This window comes from Apostichopus japonicus, chromosome 3, assembly GCF_037975245.1.
Source record: "Apostichopus japonicus isolate 1M-3 chromosome 3, ASM3797524v1, whole genome shotgun sequence".
In the NCBI taxonomy this organism is placed as follows: Eukaryota; Metazoa; Echinodermata; class Holothuroidea; order Aspidochirotida; family Stichopodidae; genus Apostichopus; species Apostichopus japonicus.
In genome coordinates, this window is record NC_092563.1 from 22,791,882 (window position 1) to 22,817,602 (window position 25,721).

General features: G+C 36.8%; 2 protein-coding genes across 10 annotated transcripts in view; one reads left to right on the forward strand and one right to left on the reverse strand.

The window, feature by feature from the left end:
- The window catches only part of LOC139965464 (uncharacterized), a 72,546-nt gene extending 63,027 nt beyond the window's left edge, over nt 1-9,519 (reverse strand). For 5 of the 7 annotated variants that reach the window (XM_071967831.1, XM_071967830.1, XM_071967829.1 and 2 more), the window contains exons 1-3: nt 9,258-9,508; nt 4,457-4,835; nt 1,430-1,593 (exon numbers count right to left, since the gene is read on the reverse strand). In XM_071967831.1, the coding sequence (XP_071823932.1) occupies nt 1,430-1,593; nt 4,457-4,763 (471 nt within the window). In that variant the 5' untranslated portion in view covers nt 4,764-4,835; nt 9,258-9,508. Of the gene's footprint in view, nt 1-1,429; nt 1,594-4,456; nt 4,836-9,257 lie in introns of all 7 variants that reach the window. The other 2 variants (XM_071967828.1, XM_071967833.1) reach the window with 2 other exon arrangements.
- Nucleotides 9,520-9,818: 299 nt separating this feature from the next.
- LOC139965467 (uncharacterized) overlaps nt 9,819-25,721 on the forward strand; it is a 67,057-nt gene continuing 51,154 nt past the window's right edge. For all 3 annotated transcript variants that reach the window (XM_071967837.1, XM_071967839.1, XM_071967838.1), the window contains exons 1-4: nt 9,819-9,961; nt 12,735-13,118; nt 15,873-16,036; nt 16,789-17,112. In XM_071967837.1, the coding sequence (XP_071823938.1) occupies nt 12,812-13,118; nt 15,873-16,036; nt 16,789-17,112 (795 nt within the window). In that variant the 5' untranslated portion in view covers nt 9,819-9,961; nt 12,735-12,811. The remainder of the gene's footprint in view (nt 9,962-12,734; nt 13,119-15,872; nt 16,037-16,788; nt 17,113-25,721) is intronic.

The following is a 25,721-nucleotide window of genomic DNA, read 5'->3' on the forward strand; positions in this document are numbered from 1 at the left end:
TTTGCTGCATCTTGTTCATTCAAAACCACAGTTACTCTACAACTCACTCTCTTCTGTACTAAAGAGAGAAACTCAGTTTATGACAAACATTTGCACAATCATACAATATTTAAAAGCTGTGTTTTCAATTGGATAACAGTACTCTACATCATGCTCAGTAAGCAAGTGATAATAATGGCTGCTCTTACAGTAAACAATAACAACAAGAGCCCAAGGGCACTGTGGTTCCTCGCATAGGGGTATATGACAATACACATAATATTATCATAGCAAGATTGGGCTCAATAAGTCCAAGTAATGGTGGTCCTACAGTACATGTACCCATAAAGTAACCAATACTACTGTATAGCCAACACTTTAGTGATCACAAATTGTGATTGGATTTTTGATGGGAAGGCACTTTTGAGATCTGAATATGGCGTCGAAAATGTAAGGAATATAAGGTCACCTACAAGCGGGTCAACAGATATGATGGCACTGGGAGTTATTGCATTAATGTCTAAAAATTAACTTTGACCTCGTATAACTTCACACACAAAGGTCACCAGTGGTCAACCAGTTGACATTTTTGATCGGTGAGACGGGAATATACAGTAGCATCAAAACTATAAAAATTCAACCAATTTTTCTTTGCCCATTTTCTCCCCCCAAAATATTAGTTTTTTAACATTTGACCTTTGGTGACCTTGGATCACATGACCCTTAAGTTTGAAAATATTCCCCTAACCAGTTCACAACTTATCCCAAAATATCAACCTTGTCGCACGTTGGCACTGGGAGTTATTGCAGTTTTAATATTTTGGGTTTTTGGCCTCTAACTGACCTTTGGTATCCTTCACAGGCACCAAAAACAATAGGGCACACCTTCTCACTATGGCAGATCTATATACCAAGTTTCCGTTAGGTCCAACTTTCCCTTGTTGAGTTACAGTGTACCCAAGCAAGTGTCACAGACGCACACACACACACACACACGCACACACAAACCTGACTATGTACATACTGTAGGTTCCTTTTGCTAAAGCAAGGAACCAATAAAACAACACTATTAATATGACACCTGTTCAGAGGCGCAGAATGCAAAAGAATTTAAAGGACTTACAGAGCAACTTTGAAAGGGTGCAATTTATGAATAACCATCCAGATCAAAAGTTACAATGCACTAGATACAGTAGGCAAACTGCTGTAACTTTTAGCAAAGCAGTTGGTTCAGAACTAAAATAACATCATCTTATTTCACTATTAAACAACACAAAACAAGTTCAATAAACATTTCATATCAACATTAATGTATGCAGTCTTTTTATTCAAGCTGTGGATAGGCCTGAAGATCACAACATACGTCTCTGAACCACATACAGAAATCATTCAAATAAATCATATGACAAAGCTCTGGCAGGAAAACCATTGCTTAGAATAGGATACTCACATCTAACTGAATGCCAAAATATTTCCCAGGTATCTTGGGGTACTTTGGTCCAATGTACTTTAAAGTCCCCTGCACGATCCCTGAACTCTTCTTGACAGGGACTCTGACATCAACTTTGTCACCTATCTTCAGTTGTTTAGCATACAAAAGTAGCTCTGCATATCCTGGACAGGATTAATAACAAATGATGGATACTTTAAAAAGCATACAGTACTGTACAGTAGCTACTGATGGATTTCTTCAACGTGGAAAAGTTCAAGGAAAACAACAAGAAATATGTATAGGAGCTTCAACAATGCCAACATGAGCGCTGCTCAATATAATTCTTCTTGTTGATACTTCATTTGATTCATTTGCCTTCACAGCTCTGGTAACCATAAAAACATGTTTACAGTATATGTTGTCTGTTTTAATCAACTATTATTTCTCAAGATAAGCTTTGGAGCAGTTTAGAAGTCACCTCCAATGATGGGTCACTCACCTGAAAAAATTAATTTGCATCTTGTTCACATTTGGTTTCAAAATTTGTAAAATCTTATTCTCTCAGTAATTCAAGATAGTTTTGACAACTAATAGATTGGTCACCATGGTGTCATAAAGCCACCTACATGGATTTGTTAATATAGTTATTTCCAAGCACAAACATTATATGTCATTATGGAGAGAAATAACTATCAAATTTCTTTGGAATGTATCTTCACCTTCTTCTTTTTCTTCTATTTGTAGCAAGTTTAATTGGGGAGTAAATAGACTAATACCACCTCCACCAGTTCCTAAACCTGTGTAAGACAGTTGATGTGGGAAAGCATAGTCTGGTCCTGAGATACCCACTCAAGGTGGAGAACCATATTACACTTCCTGAAGGCCACTGTTAACTGCTTCAGAGTGGCTGCCACTTTCCATACCTTCTTAAATATATAGCAAGCCAGTTGACTCATAGTGATTCATTGCCACATTTAAACATTGGAACTTTAAACATTAAATCTGAAAATAAAGTGTTCATAAAGTGTCTATCATTGGTAATCATCAAAAATCTTGCACTTATACAACACTACTGTATCTATCCAGTATGAAGTTTGTTTAAGTTTTACTTTTATATCAGTTATCATTTCTACAGTCTACAAGTCGTTGATTTTTCCCAGTTTATTGACCCATATTAATTTCAAATTAACTCTTTGAGATACTGTAGTGCTCACAAGCAAGTGTTACATACATACTGCACACATGGACACACCATCACCACTGCAAAGATACCCCTGTAAATTGCCTCTGACAAGAAATCAATAACTGAAGTAACTAGTACTTGAAGTATTTAACCTGCAAAGAGCAAACAAAACGCAATTTATTAGCTGGTCATTAAACCTTTATAAATCAACAACTTTTGCCTGACTTTGGAAATCAAAATAAGTTATATCTATTAGGCAAGTACAGCTTAATGCACATCTCATGTGACAATGTGTTCAGCTCTTAGTTACACCTTGGTACAGTACAGTATTTCAGACTTTCTCAAATTTTTGGCATCTAATGTGACAACAGTCTGACACAGCATTTTGTGATTCAATGTTTAACATATATATGGTAGAATAAAAGTCTCAATTGATGCGTGTTTGCCAAATTTTAACTTTGACCTTTCCTGCTATAACACCGTTCTATAGATGCAATTTTCATATTAATAATCATTATTTTTAGTGAGTTGTCTGTCGGTAAACATTTTGAGCTGAATAATATTTGCCAGATTTCTTAACGAGTCTGTAAATTCTACAAAATTCAATAAAAATTTGCGAGCTCTGCCCAACAGATCATGCACCAATCAAGTCTCTGTTTTATTTATGACTATAGGCCTGTGTGCTAGCCTGATATTTGAATGGTATGTTTCTTTCGGCCTTACCGATGTAGCTTGCAAAATTGTGTCATTTCCTTCCACTGCCAGGAATGAACAGGTGTTTCAGACATTTCCTCCGTGAAATTTGGTAAAAAAGTGGAGGATACAAGTATAGGTACAGTAGGTTACATTTGTGTATTGAACATGCTGATATGGGCCGTCGCAGTGATTTTATGGTAAATCATTCGCACAATAAAGGCAACAGAAAATAAATTTCTTTTTTTGATTGTGGCAGCTTTTCTCCACTAAACCCACCTGGTCAGAGAGAATTTAGAACAAGAAACATTTATCTGCTTTGGAAGTTTGTTTTTGAAATTCATCAGCAAACACGTATTGAGACTTTAATGTAAATTGTAAGCAGAAGCAGCTGATTTTAAGTTTGTACTGAATATGTTAAGCATTGAACAGCTGTAGTGCAAACACTTTCAGCTGAATTTCAAAATTACTTTGCATCAATGTTACTTTGTATCATTAAAAAGAAAGTAAAAAGAGTGGAGATCATTTGTATGTATTAGTAACATACAATAACATTTAAGTCAAGTCTTCCTACTTGTCTTGGCTGGACTTAAGCATCAAGATATTCAGTCTCTGATATCAAACACCAGAACCTTGTCCAATCTGTATTTACTTGAACCCAAGACCAATAGCAAAAGTCCAGGTGTGAGAAAATCATCTACAGTATGTAGTAGACCACTCCCTATTCCTTTAAAAACATTGATCAAGTGCAGGTGTAAAGTAGTCACACATACTGTATCTAATATATTTGTTTCATGTTCGTCTGACTGTATGTGCTTCTCATTTCTGTGTCACAATCATCTTTTGCTTTCAAATTGACCAGCATGATGCATTTTGGTAAACATGGACTGCTTGATACGGTAATGGGTCCAAAAAAGCCATCTAACCTCAAGTCACTGTTTCTAACTGTACCAACCAGCTAGTTATAGGTACTTGGTAAGAAATATTTACACATGTGCTAGCAGTTGAATTATACTCAAGTACATTACACACAAAAGGGTATTTGGACAACAAAGTTATACTGCAGATGAAAGAGATATGTCAGACTTTCATTCATACAATTTGTGAGCAATGCAAAAACTTATCTTCACAACTATTCTATCAAAAACAATATCAAAAGAATACATTACCTTCAAAGATCCTGAGCCTCTCCTTAAAATCTTCCAATGTTATCAGCATTTCCTTGAGATCATCATCCAGACCATAGAAGATTCCAGGTCTCCACTTAACTCGTATTTGACCCGTATAGCAGCTCTTCAGCTCAATTCCATCATTGTGGGATTTTACAGTTTGATCGTGATCAACTTGGAAAATACTTCCTGGAGCAGCATGTTTTCTGTTTCCAATTCGACCGACATTTTCCACATTGCTAAGCATATACCATTTTATGTTAGGACTGCTCCAATCTGGGAGCTTCCAAAGTCCTTTGAAAGCCATATCAAGTGCTGATGATTTTGCCAGCAGTTACTTGCATAGGTTATCCATGACAAAACCAGTGAACTCGAAACCCTGATGAAAAGTCAGAAAACAAAACAAGGGAATCCATGGAGTTATATAACTCAGTATGATGACATTTTTACCTTAATTATTAATTCACTCCAGACATTGGACCCCTTAACTAACTGGTTTAGTTATTTACATACGACAATGTTAGGTTTGTCTATGACAACTGGTAATGTTGAACCCGATCCTCACCCCCCCCCCTCCACCCAGATAACATATTTGGGTTGACAGCCCGGACTCCCTGAACCAAGTATGAACTTCAACTAAGACTTCACTTTTGAATTATCATGTGTTCAAGGTTTTCAGACTTTGACCACTGTTGAACTCAAATGACCTTTCACCTCCACCAATTTCAACTGGGTACAAGAAGTTGCCTGTAAACAACCTTGGCATTTTCCAAGATGTGTTCGACAAACTCAACGTCAAATTGCAAACCTTTTCTGCAAGTGTTTAACGTTCTATTTAGAGAGATTCACTGGTGGCTACAGTTGATTGCCTATCAAAATTGCATAAAAAGATTTTAATCTTTTATGTAACATATCAATCATTTAAATCCACTAGGGAAAAGAATATTTCTACAAAATATTTTTTTATGAAATGAATTATAGAGAAGTTTGAGAGCTTAAGCCAACATTCCAAATGTATCAGGTTTCAATGATAGATCAAGAGGAAGATTATAATAACATGAGTATTAAAGCTTTTGAAAAGCATTTACACTGATGACATCACAGACCCCCTACTGTGATCCAACCTCCTGGACTAGCTGAAGATTTAGCCAGTCGAAAATGTTACATCCAATCAACCATGTCTCAATTTAAGGGCAAGATTTGGACATTTTGCTTCACCAGAAAAACCTTTTTAAGGGTGACGCTGAAGCAGAATTTTAGTCTACAAATGTTAGATTTCAAGAAAAGAGACAAGAGAAATTTTGAGGACTAGTAATGTCTTTAAAGCTATGAGAATTTCAAGATATTCATACTCAGAAATAACATACTATATGTTTTAACTGTGAAATGCTCCTTTAAGGCTTCAGAGCCAGTGATGTCGGTTCCTCTTTGCAGTCCTAAATGTTTATGTTAATCAATTGCATTATAAATTCTAATACCTCATGCCAAACATGTTTTTTTAACTTCATATTAAGAGCACCCTTGGATTCCATCTTCAATAAACTGTAACATATCATTTGAAGTCATAAAAGTCTTGTTTTTCCATTGAGTTTTGTTTTGCACTTGAGGAACTGATCTCATGGTCTGTATATATTAGACTTAATAGTTCAGTCACTTTAGTTGATATTCTTCACTTGCATAAAGGGTCATTTCTAAAAAGTTAAAGTGTTACAGAAATCCAACCTAGACTGATCTACAGTATGTAGTGTTTTAATGGTCTACAATATACTACATTTAAATTTGTGTCTAAACTCATCCTTTAATACTGTGGTGAGGACCTCCTACACAAAACACCAGTTCCAGTTTCCTTATTTTCTTTTACAAATAAACAGATAGTACAGACATTTGTGCAAAGGTGCAAATACAGATTTGGTGGAGTTAACTAATATTGCTGACCATGCCCAAATTTTAATTTCAGTAAAATTGAATCAAAGTTAATTTATGTGGGCATAGACAAGACTCCTACTGTAATCTGGAATAACTGGATTTAGTCGTGTAACAAAGCTACTTAGTGTTTATTCTCTTTACCTAGTTCAATTGGAACTACCATCCCTGGATGAACACTGTCATTGTGGTAATAACTACCTTTTCTTTAAAGAAATATACCAGAAAACAAAATTGTTTAGTGGTTCTGATGCCTGAACATATTCATGGTGTGGTAGGCCATAAATGTTAAGTTTCATGAAATTATGCACACCACAATTTAGAGGACTATCTATTGACTAATGCGGCAATTTATAAAGAAAGGTATCATGAATCAGTTATCATGTTGACAAAGTCTACTAAGTAACATAGTATGAAAACAGATACATGCATGGATATTAATGAGGTCAAATTTTATGATCTCTTAAGCATCTATCTATATACTTATTTACTTGCATTGTATTATCCAAGAGCATGTACAGTATAAAGCTAATTTGTCGTACACTATTTCAGAGATACCTGATTTATGTTCACTGATTAATATCCATGATATGTACCACAACAAAAACACACGGTTGATTGTACAGTATGAATGTAGTGTGACAAAACCTGATACGCCAAGGATTAAAACCATGGTTTGTTTTTGTCTTGTGTTTAAAACCATTCCTTGCAATTTGATCAGAATTAATTACATAAGTTGGAGATGTCACTTTATTAAATTTGTCATTGCCAAACCTTTATAAGATAACTCTATTGAAAAGTTTCATAAGTTGTTGAAAAAGACTTTGAAACCGTCCTTCTGCAAGGTATCAAAGCTTGAGATCATTAATGCCCTACTAATGTACTCATCATTATCATCAACTTCGATTCATTGCTCAATAGTTCAACTAATCATTCACAGTGTCAAAAGTGAAAAATATTAGCAACACTCTGCTGCAGATTAGAAAAGTTCCTTTGTTTTTTATTGGGCTACATTCGCTCTGTAATCATAAACTCCACACTTTTGCTTCTAGCCTTGCGGTTGTGATCTCTGAAATTTAAGTCCTTGTCAACTGTGATGACCAGATCCGTTAATACACCGACTATACTCAAGTCTTGAGTGGTTCCATCATAATTAGCCTCAGTATACTGAAACTCAGAATGATAATGAACCAATTTGCAGTATATGACACTTGTCAGGATGAAAGTAGAGATGCCATGTTTTCACCACCCAAAAATGCAGTTTATATTTTCTAGAAGAACCTGGCAGTCATGCAACAAAATGATCTCCTTGTACAATTTAGTGTCATCAAAAAATATATTAACACTACAATCAGTAGTGGTACAGTATCTGGTAAGTTATTTGTATAGATTAGAAATAAAGTTTGGAAGTAAAGTTACATAGGCCCATGTACTTTCTTGAGGTGTGCCACTTGTAAAATTTTCACTGTGAAGTTACCTGCATGTCTGTGCCTTCCATAATTTCAACACTCTTGATACAGCAGAGACTTCATATTTTGTCCTTGTAGACTGCCATAAGTTTGTTCATGGGGTTTTGGTTTCTATCAGATCACTTTTGGCTTTCTGCCAACATTATTTAAAAGGTGACAGTTTGGATTTCAATGAGCCACAGTTTGGATGCTTTCCATTGCATAGACCACCAGGCTTTCGTCAACCATGTCAACAATAGCAAGAAGCACCATAATCAAAGGACCTGTTTGGATGCAGTTGACAAATTTGCTACATAAATTATACTTTTAAAAATTCTGTCTAAAACTGTAGACCTCCAATACATTTGTGGTGATTTCTGCAGCCAAATGTAGCACATAATATGAATATTTCAAGTGAAATTATTATATGTTCCACACAACTATCTGACTTATGTAGAGCAAGTGATTACATTTGTCCAAGTCTTAAGTGAGAACCAGACATGATCAGAGGTTTCCACCTCTTACTGTAGCACTCATTTTGGGCAACAACCAAGGATTTTACAATATATAAAATTATTATTCCAAAATGTTTTAATTCCCACAAAGAACATTCTTCCTATGTGAAAAATAAACACACAGATATTCTATGTATGAGCAAATGGACTTTTTCTTACATCAATTTTGAGCTAGCAAATTAGTTCTGTCACCAATCATCCCTTTAATAATTCTTATTAATGCATTAGAGTTACATGACATTGTTTATTCAATGTGAAATATTTTCACAACTTAATTACTCCCAAAGCCTTAGTCATCTAGTATTAATCACATAGTATAAGGCTAATTTTGAGACAATTTGATATTGCCTGTTGTCACCTTGAGCCTATCTTGAGACCATCTGAGATAATACCTGACTATCCTTTGAAGCTCAGTTTAAGTACTGATTTTGTGTTTTTCAATCCCCAGAGTATCACCACTTTGAAGCAGATTTCATATCCTGGATGACTGTATGCATTAATAAAAGCCTATTGTGTGGATCCTCTTCACAAAACTAAGTGAAGTTTACTTGAGCTACCAATTTCAAAAGGGTTCTTCCACACACAAAGCTGCACAAAGATACCACATATGAACTTTATGAAGTTCAACTAAGATGTATTTTTTGTAGTTATTGCATGTGTTTACAAGGTTTTCAGACTTTGCCCGCCCCTATGTTGACTGCAAATGACCTTTGACCGCTACCAATTTCAATAGGGTTCATGTACTCATCAAGTTGGATCTACATACCGAGTACAAAGCTCAACAAAGACATACTTTTCAAGTTACAAGCAGGTGTCACATACATACACACACATGCCATCTTTGATTATTTTAGTTAACTGTAACCCTAACTTAGTCCTAGTGTCACTTGAGGCATACTGCAGGCTAGGCCTCACCTTAGCCCAAGGCAAACGCACAAGACTTCCGCGGGTTGGCCAGAACAATATTAAACACTAAGTATTAGTGCTTATTCCATTCCTCGTTAAAACATGTGAAACAGACAACATAACGAAATTACACCTGACCTGTATAAATTTTCTTTTACAGCGAAACAACAGTTGAACAGTTAGACGTGGATTAAAACAAAGTAACGCAAAAAGCGTAACGCTTGTTACTTCTATATTTCTGGTTGTGATACTGTATGGCAGCTGTACGTTCACTATAATCAGGGGAATTTTCCCTAGATTGCGAAATAATTTTATTTCGCAAAACTACTTTTTTCTCACAAGATCTTGCAAGACATGAGTTTTAACGGTTTGCTGTTTGCTTAAAGCAAAAATCGCACCATTAAAATAGGTACAATAAGCATTGAAGATACATACAATGGAATGAAAAGTTGTTTCCTTTCATTTTTTCACTAGATTTTTTTTAATCTAATTATTTTGCTTAATTTATATCTTGGGACGTGGTTTTGCGAAATTACAATTATTTCGAAATATAGGGAAAATTCCCCTGGTAATAGTGGACGTATTTAACTAACACTGCTGCCATATCACCACCAGTAGTGACAAGCGTTACGGTTATGTGCGTTACTTTCTTTTACTTCACGTCTAACTGTTCAACTGTAGTTTCGCGGTAAAAGAAAGCAAAATTTACACAGGTCTGGTGCAATTTCTTTATGTTGTGTGCTTCGTATTTTTTACAAGCAATTTAGTAAGCACTAGTGTTTAATATAGTACGAGCGTTTCCCTTGGACTAAAGTGAGGCCTAGCCTGCAGTACAGTATGCCTAACGTTAGGCTGTTAGGCATGTTAGGTTAGGCCTAAGTTACATTCAAAGAACTAACAGGGATTGGATTACAACAAAATTAGGCTTACCCATCCTACTGTAGTAAAGGTCCATACCTAACCTTTAGATGGGGGCCGTGTCATTCCGCCATAAAAAAAATGTGCTCTTTCTGCCATTGAAAAAGTGCCATTCTTCCATGTTACTCCGAGTCCGATCGCAGTAAAGCACTTTTATATGGCGAAAAGAGCACATTATTGTGGGTGTTCTGTAGGCCTTATTTGCACTGTATATTGCCTCGCTTAACACTACCTAGGCCTGCAAAATTCACAATCAGAATTGGTCTATTTAATAAAGAATCAACCTAAATTAATTTGATTGCAAACAAATAAATATATTTGAAGACAGTTTCTCGACTCCTACAAACTTTAAAATATTAAAACAAACAATCAACATGTACATTAAAGACTGCACGTATCTACTCCCCAATCTGGTCTTAACTACAATTCAGTCTATCCAGCGAAGCGTCACATTTGAAGATGATGTACCTATCCTTCCACGCAGATCAAAAAAAGTTTCACCAATACTTTCCTGTATAAAATCCATTCCAAAAATGTACCTTTCCGCCATAGGTTTCGAGCCTAACCGCTATGGCAAAAGTACCTATGGGGAAATGGTATGGCGGTATGTACCTATGGGGCGGAATAGCACTGGAACTCTATTGATGCAAAGTCATATGAGGATTTCTTTTTGCCTAAAGATTCAAAACTTTTTTAACAATTTTGATAGGCAAACAACTGTAGGCTTACCAGTCAAAACGTCCCTTTACCAAAACGTCCCCGTACCAAAACGTCCCCGCTTTTGGTCAAAACGTCCCCGTTGGTCAAAACGTCCCCGTCTATCACATTCATTCAGAGTTGTGAATATATATTCATTTTAAGTTACAATTTGGCTAAGTTATCGGCATGCAAGTTGGATTACGGGCGCTTAATAAATCACGAAGGACTACAACGTTTAATTATATTTGGTATGAAAACAAAAAATATTATACAAGAGGAATTAAAATCGAATTTGGATTCGTTTACTATACAATATATATATATATATCTATATAGGGAAATTTTTCCACAAAACATCCACACTTGCATTCCAACTGATTATAAAAGCGGGGATTTTTTGACTCACGGGGACGATTTGACTGCGAGGACGTTTTGGTAAAAAGCGGGGACGTTTTGGTCTTTAAAAAGCGGGGACGTTTTGGTTAAGGGACGTTTTGACTGGATACCAACTGTAGCCACCAGTAGATTTTCTAGATAGAATGTAAAACACTTGCAGAAAAGGTTTGCAAATTGACATTGAGTTTGTCGAACACATCTTGGAAAATGCCAAGGTCGTTTACAGGCAACTTCGTGTACATACCCAGTTTAAATTGGTGGAGGTGAAAGGTCATTTAAGTTCAAGAGAGGTCAAAGTCTGAAAACCTTGAACACATGATGATTCCAAAGTGATGTCTTGGTTGAAGTTCATACTTGGTGTCTAATTCCTGGAGTCCCTTTTTTTACTCATATTCAGTCAGAATATTATCACTTTTTCTATTTCACTAGTTTAATTTGATTTATTTTGGGTTTTATTACTTCGTAGTAGGTAAATAAAGTGATGTCCGTTCAATATCAATCGGAGTCTGAGTTATTTCGGGTATAAGGATTACACTACTTTAGGCAGTTACGCATGCAATGGAAGTTATTTTATTATACAAACAAAGGGGAATTGGTCTTGATAAATACCTATCAAACCTAACCCTAAAACACTGATCCATCCACCCGACTGTAACCACATCTTCAAGTTTCCTTAATATTTGGTTCCTATCCCGTAACGTTAAGAAGTTCCGGAACGTTTCCTTACTAATATTATACAAACTAAAGGACTTCAAGTTTCCTTAATATTCTTTTCGTATCCCGTAACGTTAACAATTCCCGAACGTTTCCTTATTAAATTGACCAATATTGAAGTATAATATTTAATCAATGTTGGTCGAAATGACCAGCAAGATTGGGCGAAATGACCATGCTGGTTGGGCAAAATGACCAACAAGGTTGGGCAAAATGACCAACAAGGTTGGGCGAAATGGCAGTTGGGGCAAAATGGTTGTTGGTCAAGTGACCAGCTCCTTGAGGAAGTGAAGATCTGAAAACCTTGTAACATGATTAAATTCAAAGAAGTGCAGTAGCTCTTGCTTGAAATCCTTGACCAAGGACTTGTCGAAACAGTTGAAGACACCGAGGGTCAACACTTTAAAATCTTGTTTGCAGTGTGACATTTGAATGACTAACAGAATGAATAGATCTAGTATGGAGAGGGCAACAACCCAAATATGTCATCTTGGTGGGAGGGGGGGGGGGGGGAGCAGGGGCAACATAACCAGTTGTCATAGTTAGGTAGATCTAGGAATGCTTATGTATGGGAGACAGACCTAAGCATTGTCATATATATGTAAATTGCTAAACAAGTTTGCAAAGGGCTCCAATCTTTGGAGTGTATTAGTTAAGGTGAAAATGTCATCAAATGTAGTCATGATAATTAAAATGCAAGAGATGAGATTTGCAACTCCTTGGATTCCCTTCTTGTTTTATTTTCTGCCTTTTCATCAGGGTTTAAAGTTCACTGGTTTTGTCATGGATTACCTCTTCAAGTAACTGCTGGCAAAATCATCAGCACTTGATACAGTATGGCATTTAAAGGGCTTTGCCAGTTCCCAGATTGGAGTGATGATAACATAAAATGGTATATGCTTAGCAATGAGGAACCTGTCGGTCGAATGAAATTCAGAAAACCTGCTTCACCAGGAAGAATTTTTCAAGTTGATTACGATCACACTGAAAAATACGGCAATGATGGAATTGAACTGAAGAGCTGCTTTAAGGGTCAAATACGAGTTAAGTGGAGACCTGGAGTCTTCTATGGTCTGGATGATGAGCTCAAGGATATCCTGATAACAGTGGAAGATTTAAAGGAGAGGCTCAGGATCTTTGAAGGTAATATTATTTTTTAATATTGTTTTTGATAGAATAGTTGTAAAGATATGTTTTGCATTGCTCCTTTTCCAATTTATTTAAAGGAAAGTCTGACAGAACTTCATACATAATGGCTATTATCTACAGTATAATTTTGTTGTCCAAATACCCATTTGTGTGTAATGTACAGGTAGTTGAGTATAATGCAACTGCTAAAGCTATTGCTGTGTAAATATTGCTTACCAAATACCTACTAGCTGGTTTGCAGAGTTACATGTACAAACAGCTTTATTGGACCCAATATGGTCTTAAGGGGTCCATGTTTACCAATATGCATCATGCTGGTAAACTTGTAATACAGAAATGAGAAGCACATACTGTACAGTCAGAAGAACATGAAACATGATATTATCAGTAGTTTTGATTTAGTAGTACATTCAGTACAGTATATATCACTCTTTTTACTATATCTGTCAATAGAAAAGTTATATAAAAATACCAATACTTTCAGTACTCTGAAAATAATTTTTTAAAGCATTTATTAATAGCAGTGACCTGATTACCCCAATTAACCATAATGTCTTTAGACAGTTCCGAAACTCAAACAAAGTAATTCCATATTTATCACTTTAAAGTCCCCTATATCTGTACCATTCAACGCTGTCCACCGGCAACGTGTATGGTAATTAGACACATGTTGACCTTCAGACTAAGTTAAGTCATGCAAATTTAGTTTTGATTTGGAGACTTGACTACCACTCATTGGGCTCGCAGGTGTGGTATGGTCGTGTCCAGCATTCGATAATGTGGACTTGTCTACGTTGATGGCAACCACTATGAAGCAGTTAACAGCAGTGGCGTCACCAGACTTTTCAGTCTGGGGGGGCACAGGGGGGCACCAGCATTTCATGTGGGGGCACTTAGGTGGATACGGATTGCCGTCCTGTGGGAGGGGTCTAAGGGGAGGGGGTGGCCCCCTTTGGAAAATTTTCGCATACGGAGGATGGGCTAGATGCAAAATGGTGCCACATTTGATGCTAAATTCGTTCTGAAGATATCTCCAGAAATTGCTATTTTTGAGGTAATGATTTTAACAACGCGCAGAATTTTGCAGAGGATATGAACCACATGCTGTCGATATTATGCCTAACCCTATATCAATAGAACCTATACTTGTTGAATTAATGTGTGCATGACCCCCGACTCCTCTCTTGTCCTTCTCGTTTTCTCCCATTTTCTATTAAGATGTAACAGGTTCCAGCATCGTTATTGGCTCCTATCAGGGATCTCACCATGCAATCCAAAGTTTGATCACACATCGAGTATGGCTCAGTATGCAGGTGTGAACATTCGCCATTTGTTCCTACAAGCATCTGACCTCAAATGACCTCTGCACCCCCTACACAACAGGGTTAATATATGGGTCCACAAAAAATACGGGATTCTCAAATTTGTTTCGAAATCAAGGTTAGGGTTCAGAGCAACGATATTACTCATCGGTCCAGAAAAAAGTAAAGCGCTTCTTTCATATTCTGATGTCAGAATCATGAGAAAGGTCCAAAAATAGTGTTCTCTGGAGAGAAGGGGTGGCCTACTAATTTTCAGGAATTTGATTGGACTGCACCTAGTGATTTTCTGAATATTCGTCCTACTTCCTAGGAAATAAAAACATGGCTGCAGCACAGCCAGAACAGGGAAATTCATTGTTTTGAACGATGAGTCATGTAGCTCGTGAAGCAGATGTGTATAGCCGCTGGTAAGGCGTGAGCACTGACACATTCAATGTAAATATTGACACCTGTTGTGATGGCGCGGGTTACGACTTCGATACCGGACGGTCAAGGATAAACTTTTTCATTTTCTCGCAGCTCATTTGAAGAAAATGCGAATTACTGTGCTTCTTTGTCCATATGAAAAACCAACTCAGATAATGGGAGTTGAATATAACGAAATATATATATATTTTTTTACCAACCCAAATCTCAGATGGGGGGGCACTCGGGGGGCACTAGGTTTTCCAGGGGGGCACGTGCCCCCTGGCCCATCTTGGCGACGCCACTGGTTAACAGTGGCCCTCGGGTAGTGTAATCCTAATATGGTTCTCCACCCGAGTGGGTATAGCAGGACCAGGCTATTCTGTCTCATACAGTATCAACTATCTAACACAGGGTTAGGAACTGGTAGAGGGTAGTATTAGTCTAATTACTCCCCAATTAAACTACAATTAGGAGAGAAATCTTGAACCAGATACAATCCAAAGAAATTTGATAATTATTTCTCTTCATGACATAATGTTTGTGCTTGAAAATAACTATAATAACACATCCATGTAGCCTATGTAGGTGGCTCTATGTCACCATGGTGACCAATCTATTAATCAAAGGTATCTTGAATTACTGTCAGAATAAGATTTCACAAAATTTTGAAACCAAATGTGAACAAGATGCAAATTGTGTTATGGAGTTAGTGACCCTTGTTCGAGGTGACTTCTAAAATACTTCAAAGCTTATCTTGAAAATTAACGGGTGATTAAAACAGACAACAGAAGAAGCGTTTCATGGTTACCAGAGCTGTGAAAGCAAATGAAGTGATGCTCAATGAAGTATTAACAAGAATAATCATATTGAACAGCTCATGTAGGCTTCGTTGATGCTCATATGAATATTTCTTGTTGTTTTACTACAAACTTTTCTTGTTGGAGAAATCCATTGCCAGATTATTCAGTACTGACATACTCTTTTTGAAGTATCCATCATTTTTGTTATTCCTGTCCAGAACATGCAGAACTACTTTTGTATGCCAAACAACTGAAGATAGGTGACAAAGTTGATGTCAGAGTCCCTGTCAAGAATAAAACAGGGATCGTGCAGGGGACTGTAAAGCACATTGGACCAAAGGACACCAAGACACCTGGGAAATATTTTGGCATTCAGTTAGATGTGAGTATTGTATTCTAAGCAATGGTTTTCCTGCCAGAGCCTTTTCATATATACATGCTTTATTTCAATTATTTCTGTACGTGGTTGAGAGACGTATGTTGTGTTCTTAAGACCTCTCCACAGCTTGAATAAACAGACTACATACATTAGTGTTGATATGGAATGTTTATTGAAATTATTTTGTGTTGTTAGTGAAATAAGAAGAGTTAACTTTAGTTCTAATCCAACTGCTTTGCTAAAAGTTACAGTCGTTAGCATATCTTGTGCTTTGTAATTTTGATCTGGAAGTTTATACAGAAGTTGCACCTTTTTAAAGTTGCTTTGTAAGCTATTTAAATTTGTTTGTATTTTGTGTCTCGGAATAGGTGTGGTATTAGTGCTGTATTATTGTTATTGTTTCCGGTAAGAGCAGCCATTGTTGCAAATCAAGCATGATGTAAAAGTACTAGTATCCAATTGAAAACACAGCTTTTAAATATTGTAAAATTGTGCAAAAGTTTATCATGAACTGAGTGTCTCTCTTCAGTAAAGAAGAGAGTGAGTTGTAGAGTAACTGTGGTTTGGAAAGTTAATGTGACTTACCTTGCAAAAATTACAGTATTCCTCTTTAAGTGATAAAGCCTGAAAGAGCAAATGTTAACTTGTTTAATGTTAGAAGTTTCTCCAAGATGGAGAATATTGTTTATTGAATGAAATATAAAAAGTAATTGTGTATTGTTACTACTGTATTCCTCTTCTGGATATTCCTTCAGTGTAACTTGGATGATTCTGTGTGTGTAAATTACTCCTGGTGCGAAGGAGGAAATTGTGTCCTGGTTGCAGTTAACAAGATTCAGCTTCCTCTGATCAAAAGGCAAGATTCAAAGCCAAGGACCAGGAGGGACCAGAAACCTTCTGAAGAGTACACAAGGAATGACGATGCAGATATAGGAGTGAAAGATGCTGTTAAGCCACCATACATTATGGCTGATGATGCTGTCTTTGCGAATGTCAGGCTTACTAGTTGCCCTTCACGTAAACAATGGGTGAAAGGAAAAGTAGTCTTTGTGAGGGACAACCATCTTGCAGTTAATGTGGTAAGTAACTGCACTCAATATACTGTGGCGTTCCGTCGAGGTTGACCTAGTGGTCCGATTTCAAAACGTCCGAAAACTTCTGAAAGTGTCTGGAACTGTCTGGTTCCGTCCAAGCGTCCGGTTAGAAAAAAAACCGTCATACCCAGTATTCAAAGCCAAAAGTGTCCGAAAACGTCCGATGTAAAGTTTACTAGCCCAAAAGTAACAAAAGAGTGGAGTGCTTATCCAGAGCATTTGCGGTCACACTGTCGCGACGATTCCTCAGCTTGATAACAAAAGTCTGTAAGGATTACAAGTTCACTGACAAAACTCTGTGCAGAAATATTTGCTCACTATCATTAACTATTTTAAGACTTACAGCTAGCAAGGCACATTTTTTCCCTGTCAGATGGATACGACAATATAATATCGCTTAATACATACAGCTCTTTTCGTTTACAAGATAAATATTATTAGAAACGATCCCCCGCGAGGTGGTACAGTACCGTCTCATCCATTTTGACATGAGACACGGACGAAGCTCTGTGCCTAAATTAAGATTTTAAAGGTTGCTAGGATACAGTTTAACGAAATTGAAGCTGCAATATAAGGTGATGAAATCAATTCTTCGCGAAAAGTAAGCAATGCGAATAATCAGGAACTTTACCGATATGCTGAAAGTTCACAATCGATGATAAATTCGATCTTGTCTTAAACACTCAGAGTGGAATATTATCTACAATTAAGAAACATATGGTAATTCTTTGTCTCAAGAAGTGTGTAATTAGAAAATATGTATTGAAAGAGGCAGAGAGGTTGCCGCAAAACGGCAGACCTTTCATATGAAAATATGTATTATTGACATTTTCCGAGAGTTCAAACCTTTTTTGAACATTCTGTTCTCCCTCAGTTGATTTGAGTACAGTAGGCCTATGCTAAAGAAAAATTGGAACAAAAAAGAGGTGTTACATAAAAACAACTTATACTTCTTAGAATGTAGGAAAAAAATTTCCAATCGCATGACTTCTTTTCTTGAATGTCCATTTGCCAAATAAAAAACATTTAGGATCCACAGACTGATTGGCCATGACAAAAGTGTTTGAGCACAATATAAATTAGCGCTAAGATGCTTATCAGCTGCATTCAACTTGACATTATAATAACCACTTGTAAACGAACATCAGAAGAGTAAAATCCACGTATTTCAACATTAAGTTTCATTTGATGTTTTCGTTTTCCCATGTCATGCGTACAAAAACGTCATCACCAAATATCTCAACTGCAGGCGTGCAGAATTGACTACCCTGGTAAGCTAGGTCATGTACTAGTTTCTGCTAACAAGCCTGACACCTGTTAATTTGCATTCCATTCTGACCTAAAAATGCATTGTTACAACCTTGGCAAACTGCCAGGAAAACTTGCAACACTATATTAATCATTTCGTAAGAGAGGAGGGGTGACCCAAGCAGTCTCCCAGGTACCTTGCTTAGCGCGTGTGAGCTGAACCTTTGCAGCAACGAGCTTTACCCTGGATGTACAAGTATGTGCATGGCCTGCGAACAGTGAGATTTTATGTTCCTGCTTTTGTTTCTCAAAATGTTCAAATTTTGCGAATAACATTTCCTTATTGTCAAAAAACAAAAAAAAACTTTGATAACCATTAACGGAAAAATAAAGGAAAATAACCGGACGATTGAACTGTGAGAAAAAATACACTTTAACGTAGGGTAAAACGTTCGTAACATCTGCGTATTACGAGTACTTTCTGATGTTTCCGACATTTTGAACAGTGTTACATTTCATGGCGCCTTGTGTGTCTGGTAATGGCGGTACGTGCGGCATTATCATTAAAAAGTTTTGAAACTTTTAAGGAGCTTTGGGAGCGACATGTTAAAACATTGAAATTATTTTAAAAAAATTAAAGGTTCCATCTGGATCTCCGTGTTGCATCTTAAACATTAAACATTTTCGGTTGTATAGGCAGTGGTAAACAATTTAAGTAACGATGCTGTAGTGTATTTATATTCGTTTTCAGTCTGGGATTGATTGGATTACTTCATGTGTACCGTTGTTTTGAAAATATTTTGTGCGACGTTCTGAGCCTAGGTAAAACGATATTTTTGTTTAACGGAAGCCACTTAGAACCAGGATAAGATATAGTGGGAATGGTTGGTTGTCGCCCGACACCGATGGCCATTATCATCAATATGTCGATATTTCTCTTATTTCGTGTTACTGCTCCCCACTCCTTCTGCTTGAATTTTTGTTTCAAAAGGTTAGTAAATAGTTATTGTACATTGAATGCTTTTGTCCAAACATGACGTTTCTTCAATATATTTCTTCGCAGCAATTTTGTGTTCAAAGTTGTATCACCTTTGACTTTGTTCAAATCATTAATTCAACTTACACGATTTTTCAACACTTTCTGAATGGCCAGGCCTATGTACTTTCAATATAACATACCAGCAATGGCCCTTGTGGAAAAAGTAATACACTGCATTTCGAAATATTTTGGATAGAAACGCTACATATACAGTAGGAAAAGTATCCAAAGTCGCTTATGTTTGTGTTTACAATAACATTTTATTAAAAAGGCAACCAATCATAAACTTCGACTGATAAAACTTCTTTCGTTCCCATGGTGAAGTGAACCTGGGCAAGTTCGAATGTCGATGACCAATTTATGTTCCGTGACTTATGTCAATGGGAATTATGTGTGTAAAAAATCGGGTCTTTCCACGTGTTATATATATAGTTTCACGTAAGCGGAGCGAAATTCGTGGAGGCTCCTTGATTGTGAGGAAGCACTAATACCTAAGCCTCAATATTTGTGGAAAAAATCGTAAGGGTTTTCTTCTGAAAATATTTTTTAATAGTAGGCCTAACCAAAACCTTGTCATTGCTTTTGGGGAAGTCAGATCTTCAAGTTCAAATATTGTTTTTTTTTTTTTCGTTAAACGGTTATCGTGGTTTTCTTGCGAGGTATATACGGCGTAACTTTCGATGAAGGCTAAAAGGTAGGATAGGCCAAGGCCTACCTTGTTCTCATTAATTGTTACCTAAATTCAATTTAATGCCCAACGGGAGGAACTCGTATAAATATTAACAGACTGGTGCACATTGTAATTGATAAAGTTTCCTTGCTGAAGTTTTCCTGCACTGATTGTATCGATCGTTTGTACTTCTAGTAGCGCTGTTTTCGTTGTTACTCTTATTCTTAACGGCTTAAGTACAGTACCGCCCAGATTAAATCGGCCGTGGCATCGTGTATCGTGACAAAATATGAGGAGACTCGAGGAGTCTATCGTGATATCGTTTCCATTACGCCTATAGCAAGTACCTAACGTGATATCGTGCGTCGCATCGTGGTCGTAATATCGTGATAGTGTGTTCATCATTTCACTGGCACTTTATACTATCGTAATGTTATCGTTATAGCGTGAATCACGTTGCAGAACGATCGATCGTTTCATCGTGATTTGAAAGAATTGGGGTAGGCTTCTTCCCGCAGTAGATGAAATCATCAATTCAACGCAATGTGCAATAGATTTATTGCAAATTCTGATCAAAAAGTTTGGTTTGTCACCAAAATTAAGTGTCAATCGACATACAAGTTTCATAATCGCAAAACTAGTACGATAGGCCTAATGAACACACTGTATGCCTACTCATCCAAGCTCCTTCATACAAACCCCTTCTTTAAAAAAAAAAAACAGCGGTCGCAAAATATTTTCTATTCGAACAAAACATTCGTTCTGAACTTCTTGTATGCAAAAATATCAGCCTAGGCTTTAATTGCACTAGCAAATCGTCCCAAATGTTACGATAGGGTTAATATGCATTGTCACGCTGAATATAGGCCTACAGTAGCTTTTTCACCGTCCGGGATGCATAGGGTGGCATACTTTAGTATGTTTGAACATTGTTTTCACGATCGAATTTTGCAAGATTTTCGAGAAAATTGTTTGCTTGAGAATGTTTTTCCGCACCATATGATATGCTCAAATAAGCAGTTTCTTTTGCATAGCATCGGTAATCGATATGATCCTGATGGCAACCAGTATTGACACGCACATTAAAAATTATACAAAATAGGTCATAACTTCTGTTAGAAGCTTTTTTTTATTTAAATGTCATAACGTCATTTAATTGCTTTTGGCCGGACAGTTTTGTATGGTAGCAACTGTATTTTCTGAAAATACTACTGTAGATACGGTCAAGTTGATCACAAACCTCGTAGAATTTTCAAACCAGTCCAGACATGTTTGGTTTCACCAAATCCTCCATACCATGCAACAAAAGTATATTTTTTGAATATTTATGTGGTAATACTTGAATATTTCATTTTGTTCAAACATGTGTTTAAGCATCATGTAACATAGTTAAATACACATTCGCCCAAAATTCAATGATTAAGGGTAGACCCAGTATATTTTATGGTTTCCGGCGTGTACGTTCTGACAATTGTTTTGGAATCTGAAGTTCTTTTGACCAATATTTTTGACCAATATGTTTTCGGACCAAATTTTTTTAAGACCCATATTTTTTTTGGACCAAAATATTTTGATGACGTACCTTTTTTTTACTCTAAACTTTTTATGACCAATTTTTTTCGGACAAGCACTATCTGGGTCATAAAAAACTTTGGGCCCTTTTACTTTTTGTTTCGTAAAAAAAAAATCGGCGCGTCCAAAAAAAATGAGTCCCCCAAACAAATCAGGTCAGAAAAACTGTGGGTCCAAAAATGTTGATTCCACAAAAAAAAATTTGGGTCCAAAAAAATTGAGTCCCCCAAAAAAATTAGGCCGGAAAAAAATTGGGTCCAAAAAAAATGAGTCCCCCAAAAAAATTGGGTCCGAAAAAATTGAGTCCCCCTAATAAATAGTTAGTGAGACAAAATTTGGGTCTAACAAAATTGATTCCACAAAGAAAATTTGGGTCCAAAAAAATTGAGTCCCCACCCCAAAAATAACTTAAGCCAGACAAAATTTGGGTCCAAAAAAAAAATGAGTCCCCCAAAGAAATTGGGTCCCAAAAAAATTAGTCAGACAGAATTTGGGTCTAACAAAATTGAGCCCCCCACCCCCCAGAAAAAAATTGGGTTCAAAAAATTAGAGTCCAAAAAAAATGTCGCAACTTAAAGAGACGTCGGAACATAGAGACGTCGGAACATAGGGTATGTCACCCTTCTTAATACATTGAGAAATTACTAGTCAAAAATATTTTCCGAAGAAAAACCGTACGATATATTTCACAAATATTGATGCTTAGATAAGTGCTTCCTCACAATCAACGAGCCGCCCCGAAATTCACTCCGCTTACGCAAAACTTCTATATATATGACACGTGGAAAAAACAATGTTTTTACACACATAATTCCCATTGACATTGTTTACGGAACATAAGTAGGTCAACGACATTCGAACTTGGCAACTTGCCCAAGTTCATTGCACCGTGGGAACGACACAACAAATTGTACATGATTGTACATTTTCCCGCCATCTGGACGTCCCAGTGTAACTTTTGATGTAATATGCAAATTATTAATGGTACTGTGCGGTTAAAACTTGACCTATTGCGACACATACAAATTTTGGGAAGTTGTTGCAGATGTTACTTTTGTATCAAATGTAAAGTACTGTATGGTACTTTAATTTATAAAAGACGCTTTTCCTCAGGTGGTAGGGAAACGGGGTGTTTCGGTGAACTCGATCTCTTTGTATAGTATTTGGATACTTAAAATGACCATGTACTGTACATGCAGTTTCAATTCTATTTAGTAAGCTGTACTTCGCATTTTTATCCTTTGTGGATCTTTATTGGAATAAATACGAAATGTATTTTTTTGACGCCAGTATGTAACGGTAAGCATTTTTTAAATTGTTGACTGAGCTTCAAAATCCATTTTCTAAAAAGTTGGTTTTCATGAAGGTTTTATCAAATATAGCTAGGGTAGGAAAATATTAATTAACCACATTAAAGAAAGTTTTTCTATTATCCAAATAAAATACATTTTTCTCGTACTGAGATCTGTAAAAAAAACAGGCTGACGGTTTTCTTCTTTTCATGCGCTAATACTAGTTTGGAATATGTGGCAACCTTTACAAAATAATTTTTAAGGTTAGTTAGATTTCTTGAATCCGAATAGAGACTCGGGAATCAGGAAAAGGGAGGCCCCTTGCGCGGACGATGAAGATGTTTTGTTTTTAACAGGCCCTGCTCAAAGTTGTTGGGTGGAATTTTTTCCTTTTCATTCTGTTCGAACCAACGATAAATTATATAAAAACTTAACATAAGAAAGGCTTAGTAGTACTTTATTATTCTTCAAAATGTTGCCAACTATTCAAAGTAACGTGGAACATAAAATCTACAACTAACACTAGTAACAGAAAAGGCACGTATGTAACGTTACTGTTGTTAAATAAAAAGTTAAACATGTAAAGTTGTGAGCTGACTTCAAAAAGTTTTCAAGGCGGAACTCCTGTAAAGATCGATTTTCGCACAGTAGAGCAGGAACTTCCTGATACACGATATTACGACTTAACGAAATAGCGTGAATAATAAAAATCCAAAGCCCAAACGAAGTTACAAATCGTGACGCACTCGGCTTGAAATCACGATATAACGTGTTAGCGTGTGTAATATTAGCGGGTGATATTTGGTTGGCTCCAAGAGGACTCGACGAGTAAAGATGACTGAGATATTTATGTATGATTAATCGATGTTTATTTTATAACGTGCTGGTAAGTTAAGGCATGAAACTAGAGAGGGTGCACACAACAATATGAAGTGAAATGGCATGTGAAACATTATGATAGAACATATATTATATGATATGACAGCGTGAATGTAGCAGTCATGTTTACTATCGTGAAGGCTTGGTATCACGATATAGCGTGTGATCGTGGTATATCATTATAGCGTGTACAAAAAATTTACAGTAGTCAGGTTTCACGATAGAAAACGATAGAAAAAGATAAGGGCATCACGATACACGATGCCACGGCCGATTTAATCTCGGCGGTACTGTATATGCTTACTCTGTGGTTGAATATTTTGGAAAGGCTTAGGAGACATTACTTGATGTTGAGTTTACCGACTCTTTTCTGCATCACAGTTTATTCTAACCCATAGGAGCTCTGCTATATAAAGCGGCTGAGAATATCCTACGTTTACAGATTATACGAGATTGTACGTCTTTACGCGCGTATAATCCCTATTCAGGTGCACTCAAGCGAAGCCCTAAGCCGCGTAGACGCCGCGTAGACACCTCGTAGAAAGTCGCGTACAGAAACGTATAACATCGTATAATCGCGTAGGTAAACGTAGAGTATACGTCTACGCGAGTTATACGTGAGCGGTACTGTAAGATCTGGATAGCTCAGTTGTACAGAACTGGTATTGATATCAAGAGGTCACTGGTACAAATCCCAGGACAATTTCTTTGCTTTTTTCATTGTCTGTTATTCTACACTTATATAATTATATACAAAAAGCTGAATTTCTCTTGAAATTCCCCGTCTCTTGCCGGGTCCTATCAAATGAAACTGGGCAATGATCCCTGGTTACATGGTATGCAAGGTACTGTGGCTTCTGACTGGTATACAGCTGTGGTTAATAGCTGGTACATGTAGATTTCCTCGTTCCTTGATTACCTGTCTCCTTACAACCTTAGCACCTCTTTCTACCGTGCCTACAGTAGAATGAACTGGTAACCTTTGAACGATGTGCGCTCTCTATGGCTGGCTCTCCCAGTCAATGCTCTTCCTTCTAATTCTACCATCCAAAGTGCCAACATCGGGTGTTTTGTTGTCCGAATTTCCTACAGTGATTTTGGTAAAGGAACCTACGTTCTTGGTCTTTACCATTAATTGGATACTGAAGTTTTTACCAAGCTTTTTTTGCATAGGGAGGGATTTTTTAGCCGTTTTTGACAACTGATTCCCTCCCCGTTAGAATTGCAAATTGTCTGTACATAGCAAGGGTAGCAATTCCCACCAATTTCCCTAATATCTCACATTATATGTTGTTCCGTGTTCTCTCTTTTGGATATGTACATGTTTTTTGTTCAGCATTCTCTCATTGTTTGCCCGTTAATTTTAAGCTACCTGTATTAGGGGGGTTTTTGGTGGCTTAGCGGACCGAGGCGCGGCCCTTCTCGATGACGTCATCAGAGGTCTCAAATCAAATTTAAGACCGGGTACCCTCGTTTTTATCCCCATTCATAAATGATCCTCACAAATGTTAGAAAACAGCATTTTTTTCGCTAATTTTTGCTGATCTGTATTTAATTCTCCTTATGCCTCCCTTGATCTTTCTCCCTGAATGACGTAATAGTCACCTCATGTAAAACAGCATTTTCTTCCGACGAACATTAAAAGTGAAAAAATACGAATGAAGCAGTATCGTTTGGTCTTAAATTTTGGTAGTCTAATCAATTCAAACACTCAAAAATGGAGGGAAATGACAATTAAATAAGAACAAAGAACAAATTTCTAAAGATAACATTTTAAAACTTATTTTTGACCTACCAGGTCAAATTGCGCAATAAACAGATGCTGAGTTGTGTGTGTTCTGAAAAGTCCGTAAACGCTACAACAGTTAGGCTATAGCAACGTTGCCTGTTGCTA